The following is a 24,568-nucleotide window of genomic DNA, read 5'->3' as shown; positions in this document are numbered from 1 at the left end:
GGTATTCAATGCAAAAAAACCTTAAAAACTGTGTAATGAGCAGAAGAGCAAAGAGCTAGATTTGAATGTGTTGCACACTAAAACGTCTGACATGTTTCAGGTTAGATTTCCGTTCAAACTAACAGCGGTGGAGGGCTGGTGACACTCCTGAGAACTGTAAAACTAACTATGCAGTCTTGGACAAAAGAAACCATCTCCAGAGGTCTATATTGTGAGAAAAAGATTAGGATGGGGGTTGAGCTTCACATCTGGTACTATTTATGCTCTGCATGCAGAAGGGGAAACCCTGAAGGTTGGGGAAATACATGGTGAACGCTTCAGGGTTGCAGAGATGTTTTTCCTCTCTCTTGGACGTCAAATATTTGTAAAACCAGATGCTGCTTTAACTCGCACAATATCAGTGGCTTTCACTCCATGAAGAGCAGAAGTTCAGCACAATAAGAGGCTCCATGGTGGTGCCGGTCACATTCACAAACTCACATGCGCAGCAGGAAAGTCCTTCTTTTGAATTATTGACTGACAAAGGTTCACTGTACCATTGCTACCTTCAAACTTCTACAAACTCAAACACCCGCTCTTTCATATCCACACAGGGAGGAACACTTTAAAACTGGAACTCCACACAGGGGCAACACTATCCATGTTTTTCTTTTCGTTTTTTGTTGTAAAAGTTGAGACTGGTTCTATTTTCATAATCCAAAACTCCAAATGAGTCTCTGAGGGCTTTCCAGTATCTGGCCATTACCCAATCTCACCACATTGAAATCAATTTCAGACCTGTGAAAGATAAATATGACTAATCCATCAAAGCAGGCTGTTCCAGCCATAACAGGTGCTCCATCTTTTAGGAGAAAAATCCTCAAATCAGGTTCAACTTTGCCTGTACTATAAAAAGTTAAATGCTTTACAGCCCTGCTGTGATTGCTTTCCAGTTGTGCCAGTGTTACAGAGATGGAGCACCTTTCCCTGCAAGGCAGATAGATACATTAGCTATCAGAAATTCAAAGTAGCACAAGTGACTCTAAACCCCTTTTATTATCAGCAAATGCTTATAGTTCCACTAAGGCCGGATTTCACACTAAAAAGAACAATCGACTTGAGGGAAAACACAGCTTTGAACTTTTTTTTTTCTTTTAAATCACATCTGTGGCCTAAATCTCTCAATCAATCCCAAAAAATCTGCTTTGTAAAATACTCAAGCAAGCTCTGTCCATCCAAAGATATGAAACTGTCATCGCTGTGAATGAGCACCATGCGTTTTTGTGTTTGTGCTGCCGAGGGCCCTTCCTCTGTCCAACTGTCAGTCTGGGTAAATGCAAAACGGCTGTGCACTAAACAAAGAGAAAAAATGCAGAACAGAGTGAGTGGTTTAAGCCGAGAAGCTGCACTGACAGCAGGAAGGAGGATATGGAGTGATATTTCTGCCACCACGTTGCACACAAAACTTTCTAAGTTGAACACAAAACTTTCTAAGTTTTTTGCTCAAAAATTGTTTTTTTTGCTTTCAAAAACTTTTTTTGCGTTTGCAAAACACATTTTTTCGCGTGCGTTGTGTCAAATCTCGCTTTTGTCCTATCTTTGATTTTGCTGACTACTTTGAGCGTGACTTAGCGTGATATGACTGCCACTTCTTCTTTCTCTTTCGGCTTTTCCCATCAGGGGTCGCCACAGCGAATCATCCTTTTCCACCTCACTCTATCATGGACATCTTCTACCCTAACATTAGCCAACTTCATGTCCTCTGTTAAGACATCCATATATCTCCTCTTTGGCCCTCCTCTTGCCCTCCTGCCAGGCAGCTCCATCTCCAACATCCTTCTACCAATATATCCACTATCCCTCCTCTGAACATGTCCAAACCATCTCAGTCTGGCTTCTCTGACTTTGTCGCTAACACAGGCAACATGAGCCGTCCCTCTGATGTACTCGTTCCTTATCCTGTCTAACCTGGTCACTCCTAAGGAGAACCTCAACATCTTCATCTCCGCTACCTCCATCTCAGCCTCTTGTCTCTGTCTCACTGCTACCGTCTCTAACCCATAGAGCAGAGCTGGTCTCACCACTGTCTTGTACACCTTTCCTTTGAGTCTTGCTGGCACTTTTCTGTCACACAACACTCCTGACACTTTCCTCCAACCGCTCCAACCTGCCTGCACTCGCCTCTTCACCTCTTTTCCACACTCCCCATCACACTGAACTGTTGACCCCAAGTACTTAAACTCCTGCACCTTCTTCACCTCAGCCCCCTGTAACCTAACGCTTCTACCTTGATCCCTCTCGTTCAGACACATGTATTCTGTCTTACTACGACTGACCTTCATGCCTCTTCTTTCCAGAGCAAACCTCCACCTCTCTAGCTGTTCCTCCACCTGCTCTCTACTCTCACTGCAAATTACAATGTCATCCGCAAACATCATTGTCCAGGGAGATTCCTGTCTTACCTCGTCTGTCAGCCTGTCCATCAGCATAGCAAACAAAAAAGGACTCAAAGCTGATCCTTGGTGTAGTCCCACCTCCACCTTGAACTCCTCTGTCTGACCTACAGCACATCTCACCACCGTCATACTTCTCTCATACATGTCCTGTACTACTCTGACATACTTTTCTGCCACTCCAGACGACCTCATACAGTACCACAGCTCCTCCCTCGGCACCCTGTCATACGCCTTCTCTAAATCTACGAACACACAATGCAGCTCCTTCTGACCTTTTCTTTGTACTTTTCCATCAACATTCTCAAAGCAAAAATGGCAGCTTGGTGACGTCAAACCGAAACTTAACTCAGCAAAGATAGGAAAAAAGTGAGATGACACACAACGCATGCGAATTTCTTTTTGGCGATGTCAGTGGCAGTCATATCACGCTAAGTTTCGCTCAAAGTAGTCAGCAAAATCAAAGATAAGACAAAAGCGAGATTTGACACAACGCACGCAAAAAAATGTGTTTTGCAAACGCAAAAAACGTTTTTGAAAGCAAAAAAACGTTTTTGAAAGCAAAAAAAAGTTTTTGAAAGCAAAAAAAAAACAATTTTTGAGCAAAAAACTTAGAAAGTTTTGTGTTCAACTTAGAAAGTTTTGTGTGCAACGTGGTGGCAGAAATATCACTGCATAGGAGGAGGGTATTTTCAAAGACCCACTCCAGTTAAAATTGTGTTTTTGGTGTTTTTAGCATTTTACTGATGATGGGAGACATATGTTAAGAAAATTAAGCTCAAATTTATATTTCTGAGGATTTCTTCATTCAAATCATGACAAAAAACTGCATTTGGAATAAACTTGTAGCTGTGATGTTGGTGCTACAATTGGCGGGCTACAAGCTTCCCCGCTCTGCTCCATTCTGATGCATCCACCTCCAGACAAATAGATCCATGTACGTCTTTGTTTTCCTCGTCTGAGCTGACATCTGGATCACACTGTACGGCTGGATGATATTGCTCATCATTTTTGTTGCACCAATAACGGACGGTTGGGGTTATGAGGGGCTGTAAGCTAGTGGGAGAGCATGATGAGTGACTACAGGTAGGAGCTGGCTTACGCCGCGCCAACAGCCCCACCCACAACTGTGAGGTGAATGTTTAGTGAACTAGTGCCGCTCTGCAGCTACTATGTCCTAGAAAACGACACAGTTGTCCCGCACTGTGGCAGGAGATAGACGCTGCTCCATCTGGCACAAGTGGGAGGGGCTTAATAGCAGTAGGGGACACAGTGATGGAATGAAAAGTAGTAAATTCCAACATCCCCTGATTCTCTTACTTTTTCATTAAAATATTACTTTTCTTCTTATTTTTCAAGATGCGATGTCTCAACCCAGATTTGTTTATTTGGGCCTCTTTTATATAAAGCAATATCTTGAGTTCAAAGATCTCATTACTGTTTTGCTTTTATAATTAGGCTTTAATGAGCAAATATTTTGATGTTTTTTCCTTTTTACCAATCTGAAAAAATATCCCAACTGTGACTCTAAACCCGTGACACGATCCGAACCGGGAGTTTTGTGATCCGTTGCAGCCCTAATGATGCCCCATTTAAGGACTGGAAACCCAGCCAAATGTCACACTATTACACCGGATCATGGGGAAAATGAACCATTGCATCCATATTCCATACCATTTAAACACATTTTGTGCTCAAATTAAATAGGATTTAATATGTATTTTTTTTATTACATAACACCAGGCTTAGTGTAAGCCAACTGAAAGGTTTTTCTTCATTCTCACTTGCTTGTTTGGAAATTAATAAAATGATTTTTCTGAATTTTAAGCAAAACAAAACCGTGACAGAAAAATTGAGCTTTGAACTGAATTGTAAAGAAAGTGTATTGTTGCATTCCTAATGTTTATGTGTATGAACACACGAGCAGGGTTTAACAAAAAAAGAAAATGGGAAAAAAACAACCTAAGTGAGTCCTTCCTTTTCTTCTTTTTCCACGGGGTTTGGGGGAGAAACAAAAAAGAAAAAGATGATGTACTGTCATGATAGGGAATCAATAACTAATCCACCTGGATTTCTTCAAAGCCAAGAGTGCCCTGAGAAAAAAGCGCCATCTGACAGGCGGTGTGACATTTTCTGTGTGTGTTCGTGTGTGTGAATGTTTATTGGTGCAAAGGGACGATGACACTAATGACAACATTGCAGAAACTGTGTGGCAACAATAGCTGTTTATGAACGTTCACCTGACAGATAATGGAGCTTAAGTGATCTTCCCCCCCCCCCCCGCATAGTAGCTGGGAGCTGTTAAAGCTGCCAACGTTTAAAGCTTAGCGCTTAACCTGTTATAGATGATACCACATCAACCCTGTTGAGACAGAAGAGCAGACGGGTGTATCCCAAAAATGACAAAAAAAAATGTTTATAATTCTTTAGGGGCTGAAAACTACCATATATCCCCCACTATAGGGCGCATGGGTTTATATGGCACACTGTCAATGAATGGTCTATTTTCGAACTTGTGTCATATAAGGCATTCCGAACTGTGAGAGCATGAACACACCAGACATGTGATGTGCATTCAAGAATGTGCTAAATGTGGGTTCCTAAATGTACATTCAGGCATTCAGCTTTCAGTGTTCACAATGGACGAACATTTCTTCTGCTACCGTTTAAAAGCGCTTGTCTGCCACCAACACTTGGAAGAAGCTTGGTGTGAAATGTCAAAGCGTTGCAAATCTCACAAATTTTGTTCCAGGCTTTTTCTTTCACAGCTCTATTACGACATATGAAAGACTTGGTGTCTTATAACTCCAGCTGGACACAAATAATTTCTTCTCTATGATTAATGTTCAAACAGTTGGCAATTCAGTTAATAAAAAAGGACACCACCTCCATAACTATCATGTCCCTCATTGGTCAAAGTTTGACCTGGTTTGACATTCATCACTTGTTCAATGGCTCAATGTTTTTTTATGTAGAGCCCCAAAGTAAACAAAAATTTGTGAAGCAAAGCGTGAAGGTGAAAGTTTGAACGCAGAAGCCCGAAACGCGCATTTCTGCACGTTTGCATAGCCTTTTCATTGGAAGTGGCCACATGAACATGCGTCACCGAGGGCGGTGTGATGGTTGCTTTAAGGTGCATTAAGGGAAACAAGAGAGTCAGAAATAAGTCCGTCAGTCGGTCGGTCGGTCGGTCGGTCAGTCAGACAGTCAGACGGTCAGACATCTGCATTCACTGAAACTCCACTGAAACTTGCTACACGTTAGCTGCGTTTGCTCATTTAAAATTCATGTAACTTTTTCAACATGTTAAAAAACAGACTTGATAACGCTAAAATAAACGTTACTGTGACTACGCAAAAAACCTAAAAAAACACAGTCCAACACTGTTACATGTTAGCTGCATTAACATACAACACCCTAAACTTGTTTGTAACTCATAAAAACAACAGACTGATATTTTGACGAGTTTTAGGGCCACCAAAAATAAATAACTAAATAATATTACGACATATAAAGTAATAAATTTACAATTATATTCTCATATATTTGAGATTAAAGTGGAAGTGAGCGTACAGAGCAGCAAGTGAACTCCGTCCAGCAGCAGAGCAGACCGATTGAACTCAACTAAACAGGTAGGCTCAATGTTTATTCGATAACATTAATGTTTGGAAGCTCCTTTGTTTCATTTATGGTTTAATAACGTTTTATTTAGTGATTGGTGGCTTCTCTGCAGCCGGTTGATGAAGCCATTGGTATCCCTACAGCTGTCCACTTGAATCCTTTCTTCCTCCATGAAAGACCAGATCTCTAAGTCTGTGTGATGTTTCCGTCTGAAAAGGATCAGTTTTCTGCATTTTCAATGTTCTTCTGCTAATGTAGCAGCCTATTTTCATCCATCGTTGTTGTTTTGCATTGAAACAAGAGGTTTCATCTGGAGAAAGGGGCGTTTTTAACACCGTTTTCCTTCCCCTTTGGTGTTGTGCCCTTGACAGGTTCATGACGTAAGGTGACAAATGGATGTCTGTGTATGTGACTGAAAAAGCAGAATAAAGTAGCATTCCTTTATACCCAAACGTGTCTCTGAGCTACGTATGTAACAAATAAACGCCGCATTCCTGACACTGAACCACAGAAAGCCGACTACACTAACAATAATTTGATTTTGAATCCCCAAAAGCCTCAGAATTTCTTTGTTTTTGAAACCTAGCGCTCCACATCTTTCATGTTCGGGCACTGCTCCGATAAACAGACAACTTTGGTTTTTCTCCTCGTTAACGCATTACTTTTTCTCGTAAGTTTAGATTTTTTAAAGTGGTAAATCTACGACTTTACTGTCGTAATTTAATAGGTATGACTTTTTTCTTGTAAATTCAGGATTTAAGGTCAGAAAAAAAAAGAATGTGTTTGGAAACTGGCCCTAACACTCTGTCATAACAGAGCGCAGTGTACCTCTCAAAATCACTAAAAAAGCCTTTTCAGCTGTCCTCATCTTTTGTACCTGTCCGTTTCAGCTGCGGTGCCTCCTTTATCCCTTCTGTCAAATATTTCCTCTTATCTCCATCTGCCATCCCTCCGAATTTGCCTGTGGGTTTAACGTGTCATTGTGGCTAATACATACAGATTGTGGACGACTGTGACAGACCTCCGGACCACCATTCCCAGGATCAAAAAGCTTTGAACATGAACTAATTTGTCTGTCTAACTGTGCCTCGTTGCACTTTCTGAATCAAACACTCTTTTCCTTCTATGAAATCCTGTCATCCTGCATCTAGCGTTGCTTGGCTTTCAACAAATTAAAGACTATTAGCTTTGCATTTGTGAGAAGTTTACACATCAGCATCCAAGCCTGAGCAACAACTGGGAGTCTCAGAGTTTCTATACATGCAAATACATATTCATGCACTCAATTTGGCACCAAATGATAGGGAGATGTCTAATTAAACAAACATGAATCCTCACTTGAGCTAAAGCGTTCTCTTCTCTGAAATCCCATATTTTTAAAGGGGGAATGCTATTTCTCTGGCTGAGCTGAATAGGTGTAAAATCTGCAGTTTTGGACAATAGAACCGTGGTATTTTCAATGCCTATTTACAATTGGAATATTGATAAAAGCGTCGGATGTCAAACCTGAGCAATGAGGACTCTAATTATTGGTCTAGATGATACAACAGCTTTTATTTCAATAAAAAGGCTTTTCTACCAGTCCCATTTTGCTCCCCTCTCTTAGTGTTTGGGTGAATCAGAGACACACAAACTCACAGTATTTGTTTCTCTCTCCACACGTTGTTGGCGTCTTAACATGACCAGTGTGTTGTTTTTGTGCTGTTTCTGCTTGCTTTTCTTTACAAACTCTTCCCTCCCTCTCAGGTTAAATCTTTCTGTATTATGGAAGCGCGCCCATAATGATTGCAGATGAAGGCTTGGCATGTACAATTAGCGTGTCTAGCTCGCACCAAGTAAAAAGAGGGGGTGGAAGCTTCTGGTCAGGACAGATACTTAGCTTTGCTTGATTAGTTAGTTATTTAGAGTTAAATAGCATTTTGGGAAGTAGCTTATTTTAACATGGGTATAAGTTAAATAATGTTTTACTGTCATAAATACGAGTTATGAATTTACCTCTTTGATTAGAGCAATGGTTTGGTTCAAAGCTTTATTTACCAACTGAACTGTGACAGTCCAGATTCTGCTGTTTTTAAGCCTAAAGCTGCGTTCACACCAAATGCAATTCGTGCATCAGGGGCGTCCAATTTCAATGTTAAGCCACTGTCAGAGGTTCTGCTGTGCGACTGGAGTGTGAAATGTGGTGATCTGGCAGCAGCACTCTTCCGGTATTCCAGTGTTGCAGCGAGAGTTCATATATCTGAACTTTCGCATCAACCAATCAGGGACTCCGCTTTGGGATGTGACATGTTGATGACGTGATCAGTGGGTGGAATCCAAAACCAACAGAGTAGAGGATAAGCTTATTTTTTTTTCCTGAACTTTAAGATATTTTTCTCATTTGTATTGAGACAATGATAAAAAGAACCTCTACGTTTATACTCTAAGTATATAAAATGTTTCACCTATTTAAACTAAAGCGGGACAGCAAGTCATCAAACTGGGTCACGGAAAGGTAGAAGTATCCTCAGAGACGGCCGTCACTCAGACACAGTTTCTGCAGTAGATGGTGAAGCTCACCAAATCTGATTCGCAAATCGTGTTCTGTGTAATTGCAGCATTAGTCATAACTGCCCTTATGGGTGAATACCGGCGGTGAAAAATGGGCAAACATGTACAGGGCACGGAGGCGGCCAACACAAAATTTTAAGAGCATAGAGGATTTGTTGAGCCCATTAAGTGAAAAGGTTCATACATATTTTCATCTACAGGCAGCGGGTCTTAAACATTTACACAACATACAAGGGTAGGTAAGGGTGAAGAAGGTGAAATGCAGGCACATTGTACCAAGTTCTTATCTTTTGAAACCCCAAAATCCTGAAAACAACTCAAGGAGCCTGTTTGTGCTGCTCAATGCACAACTCTGCACTACTTGTGATGCTGCCTGACTGTTAGAAATGAGGACATTTGTAGTTTGCATGTGCTTCCTGCGGGACTTACATATCATGTTCACCCCGAAGGTGCAGCGTTTGCGCGTGCAGTAAGGGGCCAGTACTCATACCTCACTAAGGACAGCATCACCTGCACTTCATAAGTGAGTGCAACTTACATTATCCTTACAAATACTTCATAGTACCCTTACCACGCGCACAATAATGGTACGTTCCATTTTCATGAACGTACCATTATGTGCGTCTTGCAGTTCCCTGAGGCCCACCTCAAAGGAACTGGAAGACACATATGCACTCTCTTACAGATGCTTCTCTCTACGGCCCTCCACGGACCCAACAACCCAACTTCTGTAAACTGTGATATAGCCATCATAAAAAAGAAAAAGTAAATGAAAAAGACTTACCAAAATGAAAACAGCTTTAGTCAATCACTCCCATACCGGCTCACGTAAGGAGACTTTTCTTAGTCTAAACTTTACAGCATCTTTCTCACACAAGTGAGACGAGCTAAACTGTTGCTGCATCATTACCCAGTTAAAAACAACATCAGGAGCTTTTCTGTCACATCAGACACCAGAATCCCAAACATAAAACAGTTGTCTTACAAGTAAAAACAGTGAAAAGATGGAGTCCCATCTGCCTTTGCCCCTCTCCATCACAGACTAAGCCCGATCTCAGCCCATCAACCTGCAGTAACTCTGCAGTTCTGTTCCAGCTGCCTGACAGTGCTAAGGACTGGAATATCTAGCAAAAAAATAAAGAACAAAAATGCAGCTCCTCAGATTGCCTTTGCTGCACTTGTGTTAGTGGGAGTTGCCGCTCACAGACGGACTGCTGCTGCCCTGCAGAGCATGACGAGGTGAGCCGGTGCCCATGTGCAGTAATTCTGCTGACCCTCTTTAACCCAATGAAGACTGCTCTGTCCAACAACATTCAGAACTTCTTTAAAGACTCTAAAAGGACACATTTCTCTAACTATTTAATGCTAATAATAATAAAATGCTGAACACACTTTGGTACTTAGAGGTGCTGCTGGAGAAGCGGGGCACAAAAAGCTAAAAAACCATCCAGTAGAAATCAAACCGTAATGAACTTTAAGAGTTTGGAGTCATTGTGGTTCTCAATTAAACACACATGCACATATTGAAAGGACTGATAAAAGTCAATGACTCATTCTGAGATGGACTGGCTTCAGCGCTGTAATGAGTTTTAGTGCTCTTATTGGGTCTGCCGCACCACCGGCATGGCCTTCATTAGTGATTGCAGTCACACCAGAGCTTTTATTCAGATATGACGCTAAGCAGCTGCTGTAAAAAGGTCGTCAACAGCTGCGATAGGAAGTTGTCAACCTCAAAAACAAACAAACAAATAAACAATTAGCACACAGCCTGCTACTACATAAATTTTTGTTTTTCCAGCAGTTGCATTTTAGGATCCATTTGATATTGATCCTGGATTGTATTTCGTGTGATTTGGACTGTCCTGCAGTCCGATTTTCTGGTACAGATTTAAAGACTACAGTTAGATTCTGAAGCTAATACCTTAAATCTGCGACAAGAAACTGAACTCGGCTTTGATTAGAATTTTCTGCTACTGTAAAGACTTATGGTAAATATTGTTGGAAGAGGATTTAGCAGTAAAAAGGAAAACATATTTTGCATCCCAAATCAAATTAGGTATCTAATATGTCTCAGATAAAAACCAGATGAAACAAATCATCTTAATTAAGAAAATGCTATTCAATGCTTTTTATTCACTGAACATATAAATTGATTTTCCAATAAGGCATTTTTTCCACAAAAAAAAAAGTTTTTTCATTAGATTTAAGAGTACAAACTCCCACTTGTTCTTTTTCAAAAGCTCTTCCTATTATTAAGTTTAAATGACCCATCATGTGAATACAATTTTTAATAACCCAAAAAATTTGGTTTTGGAATGAAAAAAGATAAATCAGTATCGATATGAATGGTGATGAATCAGAAATTCACACACATTGAGAACTAGTGCACTGATTCAGTGAAACTCTTCCATATGTTCCACTTCTATTCTTTTTCAGTGGAATGACCTATTGCTAAATGAAAAGCATGTCAAGAAAATAGAAAAAGAGGTTTTCACCCTGAATTTAACTAAAAAATGAGATAAGAGTCTAGCATCCCTAAAGTACTGCAGTCTTTAAGCCACCAGCTAGTTAGGGTTAGTTAAAAAGCCTAGACTCTTTTCTAAAGATCAGGTCACATCTAAAGTGGATTCTAGAGCTTCAATGGTCACAAATTTGTTTATGGAGCATAAAAACTATATTTACACACAGTTGTCAGGAGTTTCAGTCACTTGTAGTACTCCACAGGCAGAAATAGAACCTATAACACTTTACAAGTCTAATAAAAGTACAGTAAACTGTATAACAAAGCCAAAGGTGTTTCCTTCACATCATTTTTTTGGTTGGGTTGTGTGTACAATGCTTGTGTGTACTCTTTGAAGACTGCACTTTTTCAAGTGCTGAGAGACGTGCATCAGTATCAATGCACAGGCAAGCAAGCCTGGTTTATTTCACATAAGAAAGGGCACTTTATCTGAAAGGTCTGAAGTGATCTTTAAAGGCGTTAGAGAAGGGGAGGAGAGAACACATGAAAGAATAACTTCTCATAGATGGAGTTGGAGCATCAGCTGAATCTCCTGTTAAAGACAGAACAATCAGTGAGGCTATATATTCTAATAAAGTAGCAGCTTTTAAAAGGGATACATGTAATACTTTATTTTCTAAATGTTGTTGTTTCTCTTTCGGCTTTTCCCATCAAGGGTCGCCACAGCGAACGAGTCGCATGGTAAACTTGGCAATGTTTTACGCCGGATGCCCTTCCTGACGCAACCTTCTCAAACCGGGCTTGGGACCGGCACAGAGGTAGAGAAGGGAACAGGGAGCAGCCTGGAGTTGAACCCGGGTTTCATGGACGGAAGGCGCCGCAAACCAGCACGAGCTAAACCGGCTCCTACTTTATTTTCTAAATCATAGATCTTATTACTAATGAGATTAAACTGCTTTTCTTTTTCGACTGGAAAAGTTCAGCTTATCCTACTGAGTTCCAGTCAGTTATTCTGCAGAGTACATCTTAAGACATCAAATAAGGTTTTTGGCTTATTTTAAATGATTTTTGCTCTGATTTGGGTCACATAAATTGAATTGGTATTTAGAGCTGATACCCTGTTGGGTGAGAAGCAGCAGCTCCAGCTCGTGCAAGACAGTCTATTACCTTTATCTACAAATAAAGAGAAGCAGAAATTATATCGGGGTGTTCAGGAAAATGTTTGCTCCCCCCAGTGGAGCTAAAACAGATAAGGTATGTTAATAACTGCTGACAAAGTGCAGTAGAGAAACTGTGCCTGGAACGCACTGCTACAATGTTTGTTTAAACAGAAATGTTCTGCACATGGGGAGGTTTTATACAGACAAAATTCCCCCCCATGTAATCAGCTGGGGTAAAAGAGCAAATGAAAGAGTAGTGAGGTCAGACTGATATTTAGATATGAATAAAGTTAGAGAAAAACCTGAAAGCCACTGAGCAATGGAGTGCAAAACGCAAACATGAAGCAGTTTCGACAGTAAATCATGCTGAAGGGTTTTGCAAAGTACAAGCAATTAGAACAATATACAGAGGAGCAAAAAAGCACTCAGCAGTCAGCAAGTCTGCAATTTGTGCCGCCTAAAAAGATGTCAGAGGTCTGCAATGTTAGGTAAACTTCAACTGTTAGAGACAGAAGGTCAAAAAGGAATCACATTGCAGGATTTTTAAAGAGCTTATTTGTGCGACAGAGAAGAAAATATGTATCTCCTATAAACAAACAACACAACGAAAGAGTTGTGTTGATCACAGATCTGTTACTTCTTCTTTAGGAAGTTCTTCTGTCATCCACTTGTTACCTGTATCAATGTCACCTGTTTGAACTGCTCATCTGTATAAAAGACACCTGTCCACACCCTTAAACAGCCAGAATGCAAACTCTCCATCAGAGAGCTGTCAAAGGACACCAGAGACAAGATTGTAAACCTGAGCAAGGTGGGGATTAACCAATCTACATTAAACAAGCAGCTTGACGAGAAGAAATCAAGCTAAGAAATGGAAGAAATACAAGGATTACTGACAATCTCTCCCCACCTGGAGCTCCATGGTTGATCTCATCTGGTGGGAAACAAATTATTCTTACAGTGAGGAAACGGTCCAGAACTGCACAGTGCAACTGGTCAATGACCTGAAGAGAGCTGGCTGGGACCACAGTAAACAAATGTTACTATAGTAACACATGCTGTTGTCATGGATTCAAACCATCCAGAGCTCCAAAGTGTCCAGGGTTTAAGCCAGCACATGTCCAGAACTGTCTAAAGTTCTCCAGAGACCAGGTGGATGATCCAGACGACGATTAGAAGAAGGTCATGTGGTCAGATGAGACCAAAATGGAACTCTAGTATAAACATCACTCGCTGTGTTTGGAGGGGGAAGAATGCAGAGTTGTATCCCAAGAACATTGTACCCAGTGTGAAGCATGGGGGTAGAAATATCCTGCTTTGGAGCTGCTTTTTGCAAAGGAGACAGAACGACTCATCTGTATTAAAGAAAGGATGAAGAGATCCATGAATGGACAGATTTTGTGGCGGCCGTGGTGCAGCGGTAGGGCGGTCGTCCCATGATCGTAAGGTTGCAGGTTCGATTCCCGCCTTGCACGCCCATGAGTCGAAGTGTCCTTGGGCAAGACACTGAACCCCACCTTGCCTCTGGTGGTAGGCGGGCGCCTGTGTTTGGCAGCGGAGCGACCACCAGTGTGTGAATGTGTGTGTGACTGGGTGAATGGGTCTGTGACTGTAAAGCGCTTTGTCCTTGTAGGAAGAAAGGCGCTATATAAGTATACGCCATTTACCATTTTGGACAAAAACCTTCTTCCATCAGTAAGAGCATTAAGAATGAAACTTGGCTTGATTTTCCAGCATGACAATGACCCAGAAATTACCAGAGCAACAAAGGAGTGACTACATAAAAATGATTTCAAGGTTCTGGAGGACTGGCCAGTCTCTGGACCACAATCCAACAGAGAATCTGTGAAGAGAGTTTAACGTTCGTGTTGCCCAGCACTACCCCCAAAACATCACAGCTCTTGAGAAGATCTGCATGGAAGAATGGACCAAAATAGCAGTTAAAGTCACATTACTAAGCATTGAGTCAAACTTTTGTCAGTTCCCTTAATATTTATTTTCTACACTTCTTCTTTCTCTTTCGGCTTTTCCCATCAGGGGTCGCCACAGCAAATCATCCTTTTCCACCTCACTCTATCATGGACATCTTCTACCCTAACATTAGCCAACTTCATGTCCTCTGTTAAGACATCCATATATCTCCTCTTTGGCCGTCTTCTTGCCCTCCTGCCAGGCAGCTCCATCTCCAACATCCTTCTACCAATATATCCACTATCCTTCCTCTGAACATGTCCAAACCATCTCAGTCTGGCTTCTCTGACTTTGTCGCTAACACAGGCAACATGAGCCGTCCCTCTGATGTACTCGTTCCTTATCCTGTCTAACCTGGTCACTCCCAAGGAGAACCTCAACATCTTCATTTCCGCTACACTATTATTCAAATAAATTCTTTAAAAAAATCCTCCAATGTGATTTCCTGGATTATTTTTTCACATTGTTTTTCCTCCCAGTTGAAGTTCATCTATGGTGAATATTACGGACTAAACTCATATTTTTTAAGTGGAACAACTTGCCCAATCAGAAACCGACAAATACTCCCCCCACACTGTAATTAGAGTAAAAGTAACAAATTACAATTTGTATTGCTATGCTAAAGTAGCACCTTAGTACTTGAGTAGCAAATAAATTGGTTGATCTTGTTGCACAGCTGTAAAAACAGTGGAAAGAGGGAGGCAGATTTAGAAAAGGAAGGAGCTTCTGCTTTCAGTGTCCAACACAAGGTCAACTAGTGTCCTTCAGCTCTGTTGCACACAAATAACACCTGAGCTTCCAGATCCAAACAATGACAGCCAGAAACTAAAGTGCATTTAAGACCCAACAGAACTCTGACAACCACAAACTCCTGAAGCCTTAAAGGTTGATAATGACAAGTCTTTACTGCTTTGATCCGAAACTTGACTTTTATCCTATAATTCCACTTAGCCGAGTAATCAAGAATCGATTTTTTCAACACTCACTTTTTAATGCAAACTTCAGTTTTTTATAAACTTGTTTTATATATTATATTTTTTAGTTTTAGCATACTAAGTTTTGATTTTCTGTTTAAGTGAAGTGAATCAGCTTTTCAAACTTCCAAAAGAAAAAAATTAAAAGCAAAACAAAGGTGATTGCTAATGCCATGGCATGGAGCGTTACCTTGGAGATAGGTGGTAATGGCTTGTCACACCACTAACTGATTATTTAGGTTTACATTTGAGCTACATCTTAAAGCTGAGTCCCTGTGAGTCCATCCTGCTTCTTGGTAAATGGGAGCAGGGCTGTCCTGCAGAAGGTGTAGTGTGCTTTCTACAGGACACTACACTTTCTAAAGGGCAGCTCTGTAAAAAGTGTAGTGTGCATTGAATAGTCTGCCATTTTTTGCAGCAAAGCTTTAATAGCAAAAGACAAAAAACAATGTTGTGAATTTAAAATCAAGTTTTACTGTTTTAAAACCGTGAAAATCATTCAGAGTGAAAAAAACTGAGGCTTTAGTCTTAAATTATATAAAGTAGGACTGAATGGAGCCTACTTTGCCTGAATCCAAATGACTCACACTAGTTCTTCCGGCATTATGGGACTTTTTTTCATGAAGACAAGAGCAACTGAAACGTTTGAAAGAAAAAGTGACCAATTACAAAAAGAAAATCTTTGAGCATCTTTACCAGCTTTGGTCAAATACTCATTCAAGTCCTCCTGGTCTTTTCTATCCTTTTCTCTGTAAGTGGGCTGAGTCACATCTGCATTCATCAGTCAGAACGTGTCTGTGTTTGTCATACATAACTGATTACCACCATGTAATACCATCTGGATGAGTCAGCTCATCCTGTTTCTTTTAGCGTGTTCCAGATGTGGCAGGACCTTTTTACAGCCTTCAAGGCCACAGTAAGACTGCACACTAACAATGCAGTTTGGTCTTGTTACAATAAAAAAAATGGCAGCAAAATATGCTGATATAGTGAAGTGTGAGCAGTGTTGTACCTGGCATAAGTGGCTGTCCAGTCAGTCCCATTGGAGGCATTCCCAAGTTGTTCATGGCTGTCGCCCAGGCATTGGGATCTGACATAGGCATGGTCAATGAGCTGGAATCCATGGTCATGTTACAGACGCCTTCTGTAGAATAAAAAAAAACACAGAAAATGGAACCTAAGATGAGTTATTGTAATGCCAAGTATCTCTACAAGTTCTTTCCAAGAAATGTTATTGCTAGCTGTTGGTATTCATTTAATTAACACTCAGAGTATTTCAGTCCATGGTTTGTGTTCATCTTTTATGCCTGGTAAACCATCTGGGAGGCCACACACTCAGTTTCCAAAAGTTACTCAAAACCTGAAAATCTTAAATGCTGTAGTTCCTCAAGTGACCACTTGAAGCTGGTTGCAAAAATGTCCATTGTCCTGAAGATTCCCACAAAAGGAAATTCAATTGTAATTGCCTTTTTGTTGTTCATGATAACTGTGAAAGGGACATTTAAAAAAAGAACAAAAAAGTTTCATTTTTTTAGAGCAAAAATGTGTGTACTCATTCATGGTTATGTCCAATTGGCCATTTTAAAAATGTTGTTGAGAAACCCTATTCAGCGGATCCATTCCACGTGGAGAATATTTTGAAAATGAATATTCCATGGGCAACATTATAGATTAACAGTCCAGTGTGTAAATATCCATAATGTTATCATGATTCAAGTTTTTTCATGTTTTACCTCATGTCTTTAAGTTTGTTTATTAAGCCTTGTTTTCATGTTTTAGGTCCTCCAATAATCACAATGCCAGACAATGTATTTCAACCCACCTCAACAGCTATGTTTTAGTACTGAAGGGGAACTGTAAAAACTCCACCCAGGTTGCAGATTTGTAAACAATAAAACAGAATCTAAATGTTAAAGTTTTTTATCTGTATTTCTTTTTCATTTTCTCCTATTTTTATTTTAGAGACTGTAACAGTAACTGGCACATCACGCCGTGTCTGGTAGAGTTTAGAGGCCATGTCATGGACCAAACAAAACAGCTTAGCAGGAAAGAGGTTATTGAGGGTGGAAGGGAAAAGTAATAAAGGTTGTTTAGGCATCTCTCTGGATGCCTCCTTTCAACAAATCGTGTCTATGCTCTGGCTGTCTGGGGGGAGAGGAGAGGGTTCTGTGACCCCACAGTCTGTCTCACACCACAGTGATTTCAACAGTGCTGTCATGAAGAATCAATTCCTCCTGGTGTTGTTGTTTGCTTGGTTGCTTCAACTGCCTGGGCTTTTGACACTTCCTGTCTCAGTGACCTGTGCTAAGAGCCCAGTGGGAGTGGTGCCATATGGCTAAACAAACAAACAAATAATAAAATGTGAATATAAACGTATCAACCAATATCTTCATATCAATGCACTTCTCTTGGAGGATCACAGCTCTTTTTGGGTGGAGTCCAGAGTGCAATATTATTTTCTAAAATAAGACAATTGAGGCACAAAACATCACAAACAAACTCAGCTTGGTAGCTAAATTTTATAAATCAGAAAAACGTTTTCCCTTTCTTATCCAAAAATTATAAATGCATAATATATAGGCGTGTGATGTTTAATTGCTCTAAGTGATGAATCGATTTATATTCCTGCAATCCAACCAGATCGATCTCTCTGAGGCAAGTTGGTCAAATTGACCTATTTAATAAAATAATAAAATCTTTCTTAAAATGAAATAAATTGTTTATGTAAGTATTGGAAAATACAATTTGGATTGAAACAAAGTAGGTTTATTTTACTATAAAACAACCAAGTTCCATCACAGCAGACAACACACATGTGATCAAGCTGATCACATGATCAGTCCCTCATTCCAGTCCAATGTGTGGAAACACTTTGAATTTAGTAAAGACGTGTGACCATACAGTAGAATGTTCTAATAATGTTCCCTTACGATTATTTTGATGTGGAAAACCAACAGTGGGGTGAACTTTAGGACATTAAAATGTGAATGGATTTGACATTTAAGTGTAAATATTTAATTTACACTTGATTATCTTAAAGAAATTCAAGGAATGTGGAAAACTTCCCCTGCACTGTTCAGTACCAGGTATTTATCTCTGAGCCACACTGGCTGAAGTTTTAGCTAAAGATGTGTTGGATCGATCTTAGGTCAGTGAATCGGATCGTTCAATAATAAACCAATATTGACTATGAATCGGATTAGCAACCATTAATTATGTTAGAAATCAATTTTTTGTTAAATTGAAAGATTTGTTTCTTTAAGAGTATTGCATGAACTAGCTAATATTTTTAAGTTCCCCATAGCAAAAAGCGTTGAAGTAAGGTCAACATGGATGCTTTATACTTGCCCCGTCAGGTCATTCTCCACCATCTGCAGTTTATTTCACAGCTCTAAATGCTTTTTAATTCTCTCCTCTGCTCGACCTCTTCCTCTGTGACAGACCTGTAAATTGCTGTGACTGCTGGCTGAGTCAAGCTGCCCTCGTCCACCATGCCAAAGCCAACACTGCAGTTAATAATGAGAAGAGCTGCACCCGGCACACACTTCACACTACTGAGGGTCTGAGGCAGAGCAGAGCGTGCGGCTAACACGTTGAGACATACGTGTGTCTGTTTGAAGCGCCATGACTGCATTGGTATTGCTGGTGTTCCGACACAGCTGATGATTTGTAATAATGCTGTTTGCTTCTTTGCCTCTCTTCTCCGAGATCCTAATTGCTGAGCGTTCAGCCATCACTGCTATAGAGAAGTGGGTTGAAGCTGAGTATGTGTACTGTGGGGATAATGCTGTTGACGAAGACTTCACAAGGTCCTTGATGAGACAACCCTGTTTAGCCAGGACACTTTTATAAAAGTAAAAGTGGAGGTAAGGAGTGGTGTTGAGTTGTGGAACAGCAGCTTAAATGGAGTTTACAACACATTGATAAGAACTGATGAATATACGCTCTTATTTAATGCCGACAGGGGTTGCCCTGTATGGGTGCTGTGGGGTTTTCAGCTGTCCGGGCCCATGGAGGGCCCATAGAAAAAATAAGCACGACCATTTCTGCCCTACAGGTATAACTAGCGATCTACGACTTTGCTAATTTTTTGCCCGCAGACAGCCCGTATCTAGGGCATTAGTGCTTCTACTGCTAATCAGTTAAAGTAAGTTCCTGTACCTAAAAAACAACCGCACTATTCAGATTAGAGGAAAACAAAGAGATGCCATTGATACAAAATTAGAAGCTCTACAATTTGTAAGAATTTCTTTAGAATAAGTTGAACATCCAAACTATTTTTTGATCCTTGGTTTCTGCATGAATTTGTTGAAAAGTTTGATGTAAGTCAAAGAGTATTTAAAAATGTATTGAGCAAGTTAAAAAGCACAAGAAGTTCTGAGTTTTCCAGTTTTACTATTCGAACTTCATAGTGTGGACGAAAGAAGCGTTTGAGACATTAGGATCATGACCTCCTGAAAGGCTAATTGAAGTTCCGTATTCTCTGAAGCTCATCCCATCCCCACCGATTTTCTATAACTGCTTCTTCCTGTGGTGGCTCACCATCCAGAGCTGGGTCAGCTAAGGTGTAGGTAGGGTTGACCCTGGAGAGTTCACCAGTCTATCACAGGGCCACACATACTGACAGACAACTGCACACTCACATTTACACCTAGGGGACAATTTAGAGTTACCAGTCAACCCATGAAGCATGTTTTGTGGACGTGGGAGGAAGCCGGAGGTCCTACAGAAAACCCACCCACGCTAACCACTACACGCCATTGTTAGGAAAATGAGTCTAAAGGGTTGAAACCTTATTTGACTGATAGAAACCAAACAAACTGAAGTTGTTCAGCACAAGAAGAGTCATGCCTTACAAAAAAGAGGATCTACAACCAAGAACTGCAGATTTGAATACCAGCTATTAATAAGTTACATCTGTTAACTCAGGAGAGTCAAACTCAAAAACACGTTGAGGGCTGGACTGGGTCATTGTTTATGGACAACTTGCAAATAACCTTGTTGCATGAATTCAATCTGAAATGAACACATAACCGTGTTATCAAAACTAAATCCTAAAAAAACCCAACATGTTTCCCTTTTTATCCAGAGCTTTCCATTGTCATTTATAAAGAAAACCTTTTCCCACTGATCAACAACAGCCAAAAAGATCAATAAAAAAACCAAAAAATTTCTGTGGCAGCAAAAAATAAATGTTAACCCTGTCTTTAAGCTCAGTTTGCCACTCTGTAATGCAGGGTAGTCAAACTCATTTTCACAGAGGGCCACATCAGCATAGTGGTTGTCCTCAAAAGGCCAGATATAACTTATACATGTAACTAAATTTAATGAAAAATAAACACAACTACTCCTTAATGTTAAATAACTCATCATTCATTTACTATACATTTTTAAAGTGGCAATTATAGTTGCATAGAAAACATATGTTTGCTTGTTACTCTAGCATAAATCCTTTTTCCATACAATCTAGTCACATTTGGCCCGCGGGCCTTCAGTTTGACACGTGTTGTAATGCATAGTGGTTGATAATTTAAACAGGTGCTGACGGCGTATAGGACAATTTGTGCCGAAAAAAACATTAAATGCAAAATAAATTTCAATTGGATTTATTGATATAGTTTTAGCTGGTGACATTTGTCTACAGACAAAGAACACCAAAATCCAGTTTCTTGAAAGAAATGTCTATATGTCCTGTAGCAGCAATGATATAAATTAAACAAAAATGCATTGAAGCTTTAAAATGAGACACTTGGCATCTCATTTTGGATACAAGTTCATCATTGTAAGGCGTTTGGCTTTGAGCAGAGGAAATAGAGGGAAAGGATTTTCCCCCCAAAGGCTTTTGTCAGGTTTTAACACACAAACACTTTGGCATTGCATTGTGGGAATTAACAGCCAGAACAATGATCAGATATTTTTACATGATCCAATGATCCAAAGAGACAGCTGAGGTGTTCAAGGCGTTATAGTAAACAGGCCGACATCTTTTTTAATGAGACTGACAGGAACATGACACTGAACAAGGAGGTAGGAGGTTCTTACTTTATTAAGTGTTCGTTTTCTGGAACAAGACTCAGACAAGAAATGATCTGCTCAACAGGGGAGGGCCCCTGAGATATAGAGTGGCTCCATTTGAGGATTACTGCCGATGTTCCGGAGTATCTGGTTACCATGGTTATAAGAGGGGTTATTACTCTCTTCTGGGCATGAAAATGTTCTGGATTCTGTCATGAGAAGTTTACTTTCTGACCCATAAAGTCATTCAATAAACAAACTTAGTAAACTTTTAGTATAAAAAACTGGATCAACCATGCAAAGTCGTTTTAAAATTTCCCCTCTGAAAAGTTGAACGGACTATTTCTGGTTATTTCTGGAGTTGGGTGCAGCCCATCAATTATTTTTTTCTGTATATGATCTATATGTTCTAAAGAACTCAAAAAGCTCCTTTGTTTTTTTCCATTGATGACACAAATAAACAGTATTTTTGTTTTTACTTAAAGCACACTTTAAATGTCAGTAGCGTTAACAGAATGGGGTCTTTTTAACAATAAAGCAAAAAGTCTCATTTAAAAAAAGCTGATGCTACTACTGGAGTGAAACTGACAAAGAACGAATTTGCTATAACTTATTTTCTGTTTTGTTTGATCAAACACTCTTTTAAAAGTCTAAACATGCATTTTTTTTCTTCAAACTGGAGTGAATCAGGAACAGATTCAGAAATTCTGTTGGACAAATCTCTCAGTTGTGATGCATCAACTAAAATGAGAGGGCCAAAGTTTCCCTACTGCGGTCCATACTGATGCACCCACTTGTAGACCAATCAATATATTAACGTCTTCATTTCCCTTGTGAAAATGAAATGGTGATGACGAGGACTCCTACTGTCATTGCTAATGTCTAAATGTGTGAGGTCAGTGGCTGTTTGATGTCAAAAAATCATCTGCTCGACGTTGAATTTTAACTCTTTAAGCCTCGGCAGCTGCAGCACGGCGTGTAAAAATGTGACTGCCGCTGTAGGCACCATAACCATTCGGCCTGGAACTTCCGTTCGGGGTCCTGGGACTAATGCTGACGTCACATTATGTGATTGGCTGTATGTTGGTCTGATGACGTGTCAGATAGTGATTGGTCTGAACAAATTACGATACTACCATAGAAGAAAATATTATGAAGTCTGTTGTAAACAAACAGAACTCCGACATAAAGTGAGATTGTCTTCTAAACGTGCCTTTATTATTGTTATGATTATTATTATTGAATGCATGTTCGCTTATAGTTTTTTTAATCGGTGCGCCCAGTGCTTTATTGTTGGCAGAACGGAAGAATAACATTTAGCCGTGCTAACAACGTTTTCAGCCACGGCTGAACTTAAACTGGAATAACAAGCTGATTGTGGCAACATGTTCTTATAAAAATTACAAAGAATATTGTCAGACACAATTTATGAGGGAAAATAACTTTAGGTTACAAAAGGGAACGTGAAATGAAAATTTGTAGAGCCCGAGCAGATCTCGACACTACGTAGTTTATCCAAGTTGGGTTACCGGAGTGTGACGTTACCTTCAATCGAAAGGACCCCGAACGGCAGTTCCAGGCCGAATGGTTATGGTGCCTACACCGCCGCCCGAGTACAATTGACACCACATGGCCAGATTTGCTGAAAAACTGGCATTTAGGTTGCCGTGCTGTGGCATTTTGGCATATGTGACCGTAGCTTCACTCTCTGCTTTCAGCTACTTTCCACCAAGCTAACTCTTTAGTTTTGAGGCTAATGCTGCTCTTCCTGCTGCACATCTTTTTTTTTTCTAACACTCACTCCATTCTTTACTCAAAAGTCATTCAGCACTTTTTATTTTATAAGAATGTGCCCCATGAGAGCACGACTCTGCACATGTTGGCCCTTACATGAGCTACACGGCACCATCCCTTCAATACATGACGTTCAATGGCCAGCAACTAGCTGCTCCTGAAACCTCTAAAGTACAAATTTTACACTTAGGAACAACAGACGAGGATCCTTGGCAAAGTCAAGCGCTGAGTGAAATGTCATCAGTCAGAAAATATTTCTGAGAAAATTGATGGCAAAAGCAGTAGTCCTGTAAAAACTCCTACAAGGCTCAAATAAAGATACACAAAACTCTGGAGCTGCGTACAAGGTCATATGAGCAGAAAACTAAAAATAATCTGAAACGCTCAGTTTTCTTCCAGGAATTATTAAAATATTTAAATTATTTTTAGCTGTTTGCTCAAAGTACCATGAGCTGATTATGTCACATTTCATTTTGAACAACCAGCAGCTGAACTCGTGTTCAGCCTGACTCTGCTTGTTGTCTCTTTTACTTGTTTTGCATCAAAAACACTACAAGACAATCAAACCGTTAAAACACAAACAATCAGACTTTTTATTTTATTTTGATTGTTACTTTTTATGAACACCGCAAAGATGATCACTGCAAATCCTATAATTTGAACACAGTTTGAGGAAAATTAGTAAAATATTCTTGCAAACTGCCACACATGAAGAAGTATAAAGATGTTAGAGGATATTTTAACGTTCAGCTATACATCCTTGTTCTGAAAAACACGTATCTGCATTCAGAGCGTTGCCCACGGCGATCAAAGCATCGTTATTTTGATTCATATGGTGTCCAGGAAGCCCAAGGCTTTCCTCTTTCTCAGATTCTCTTCAGGCTGTGGCCAGCTTTTAGCTTTCCTAAAAGCCCATTCCCCCCCCCCTGGGGGCAGCTAGGATATTAAGTCATTTAAAGGCCCATTGGCCATTAGTCCCTGCGGAAGGGTGGGGTGGGGTAATTTAGACCAAAATGCGCATGGGTTTTTACCAGCTTATCAAAGGTTTATTACAAGCCCAGGAGAGCAAAATTCAAGAGGGAATGAAAGAGATGAAGGGGCGAGACAAAAGAAATAATGGGTTCCATTTGAGAGACAGGCCAGACCAAACCAAGAAATGGGAGCCACATTCAAGTGTGAGGGATGTTCTTCACTGCTGAAAGGGCAAAAAACATAAAACAAACCCTCTGGTGAGGACCAAAATATCAAAAATACTACCTTACCTCCAGCAACACATGACACACGTGACACAATAAACAGAGTCATCATTTATTTACAAGTAGCTCAAAGCAGCAACTCAGGAGGTGGAGTGGCTGTCCTTCAGCTGGAGGGCAGCTGGATTGATCTCAGACCTCTCCGGTTCTCATGTCCAAAGTGTTCCGGGGCAGGGAACCAAACCCCACAGTCCCCCTCTGTGTGCTCCTCACTTGTAAGTCACTTTTGATCAAACCATCTGCTAAAGAAATGTCAAGCATGCCACATGACTCAGCTTGTTAAAGCATAGCAGCAACAACCAGGAAACCTACAGGAGCACTAACACTTTTGATGATC

The 24,568-nt window shown here is 40.2% G+C and overlaps 1 protein-coding gene across 6 annotated transcripts in view; it reads right to left on the bottom strand.

Annotated features, from left to right (window-relative positions):
• enox2 (ecto-NOX disulfide-thiol exchanger 2) overlaps positions 1-24,568 on the bottom strand; it is a 206,680-nt gene that overhangs the window by 57,568 nt on the left and 124,544 nt on the right. For all 6 annotated transcript variants that reach the window (XM_023958990.1, XM_023958993.1, XM_023958992.1 and 3 more), the window contains one exon: positions 16,182-16,313. In XM_023958990.1, coding sequence (XP_023814758.1) covers positions 16,182-16,313 — 132 coding nt within the window. The remainder of the gene's footprint in view (positions 1-16,181; positions 16,314-24,568) is intronic.

The sequence above is a fragment of the Oryzias latipes genome, chromosome 10 (assembly GCF_002234675.1).
Source record: "Oryzias latipes chromosome 10, ASM223467v1".
Lineage (NCBI taxonomy): Eukaryota > Metazoa > Chordata > Actinopteri > Beloniformes > Adrianichthyidae > Oryzias > Oryzias latipes.
This window is presented reverse-complemented; position numbering and strand designations above follow the sequence as displayed.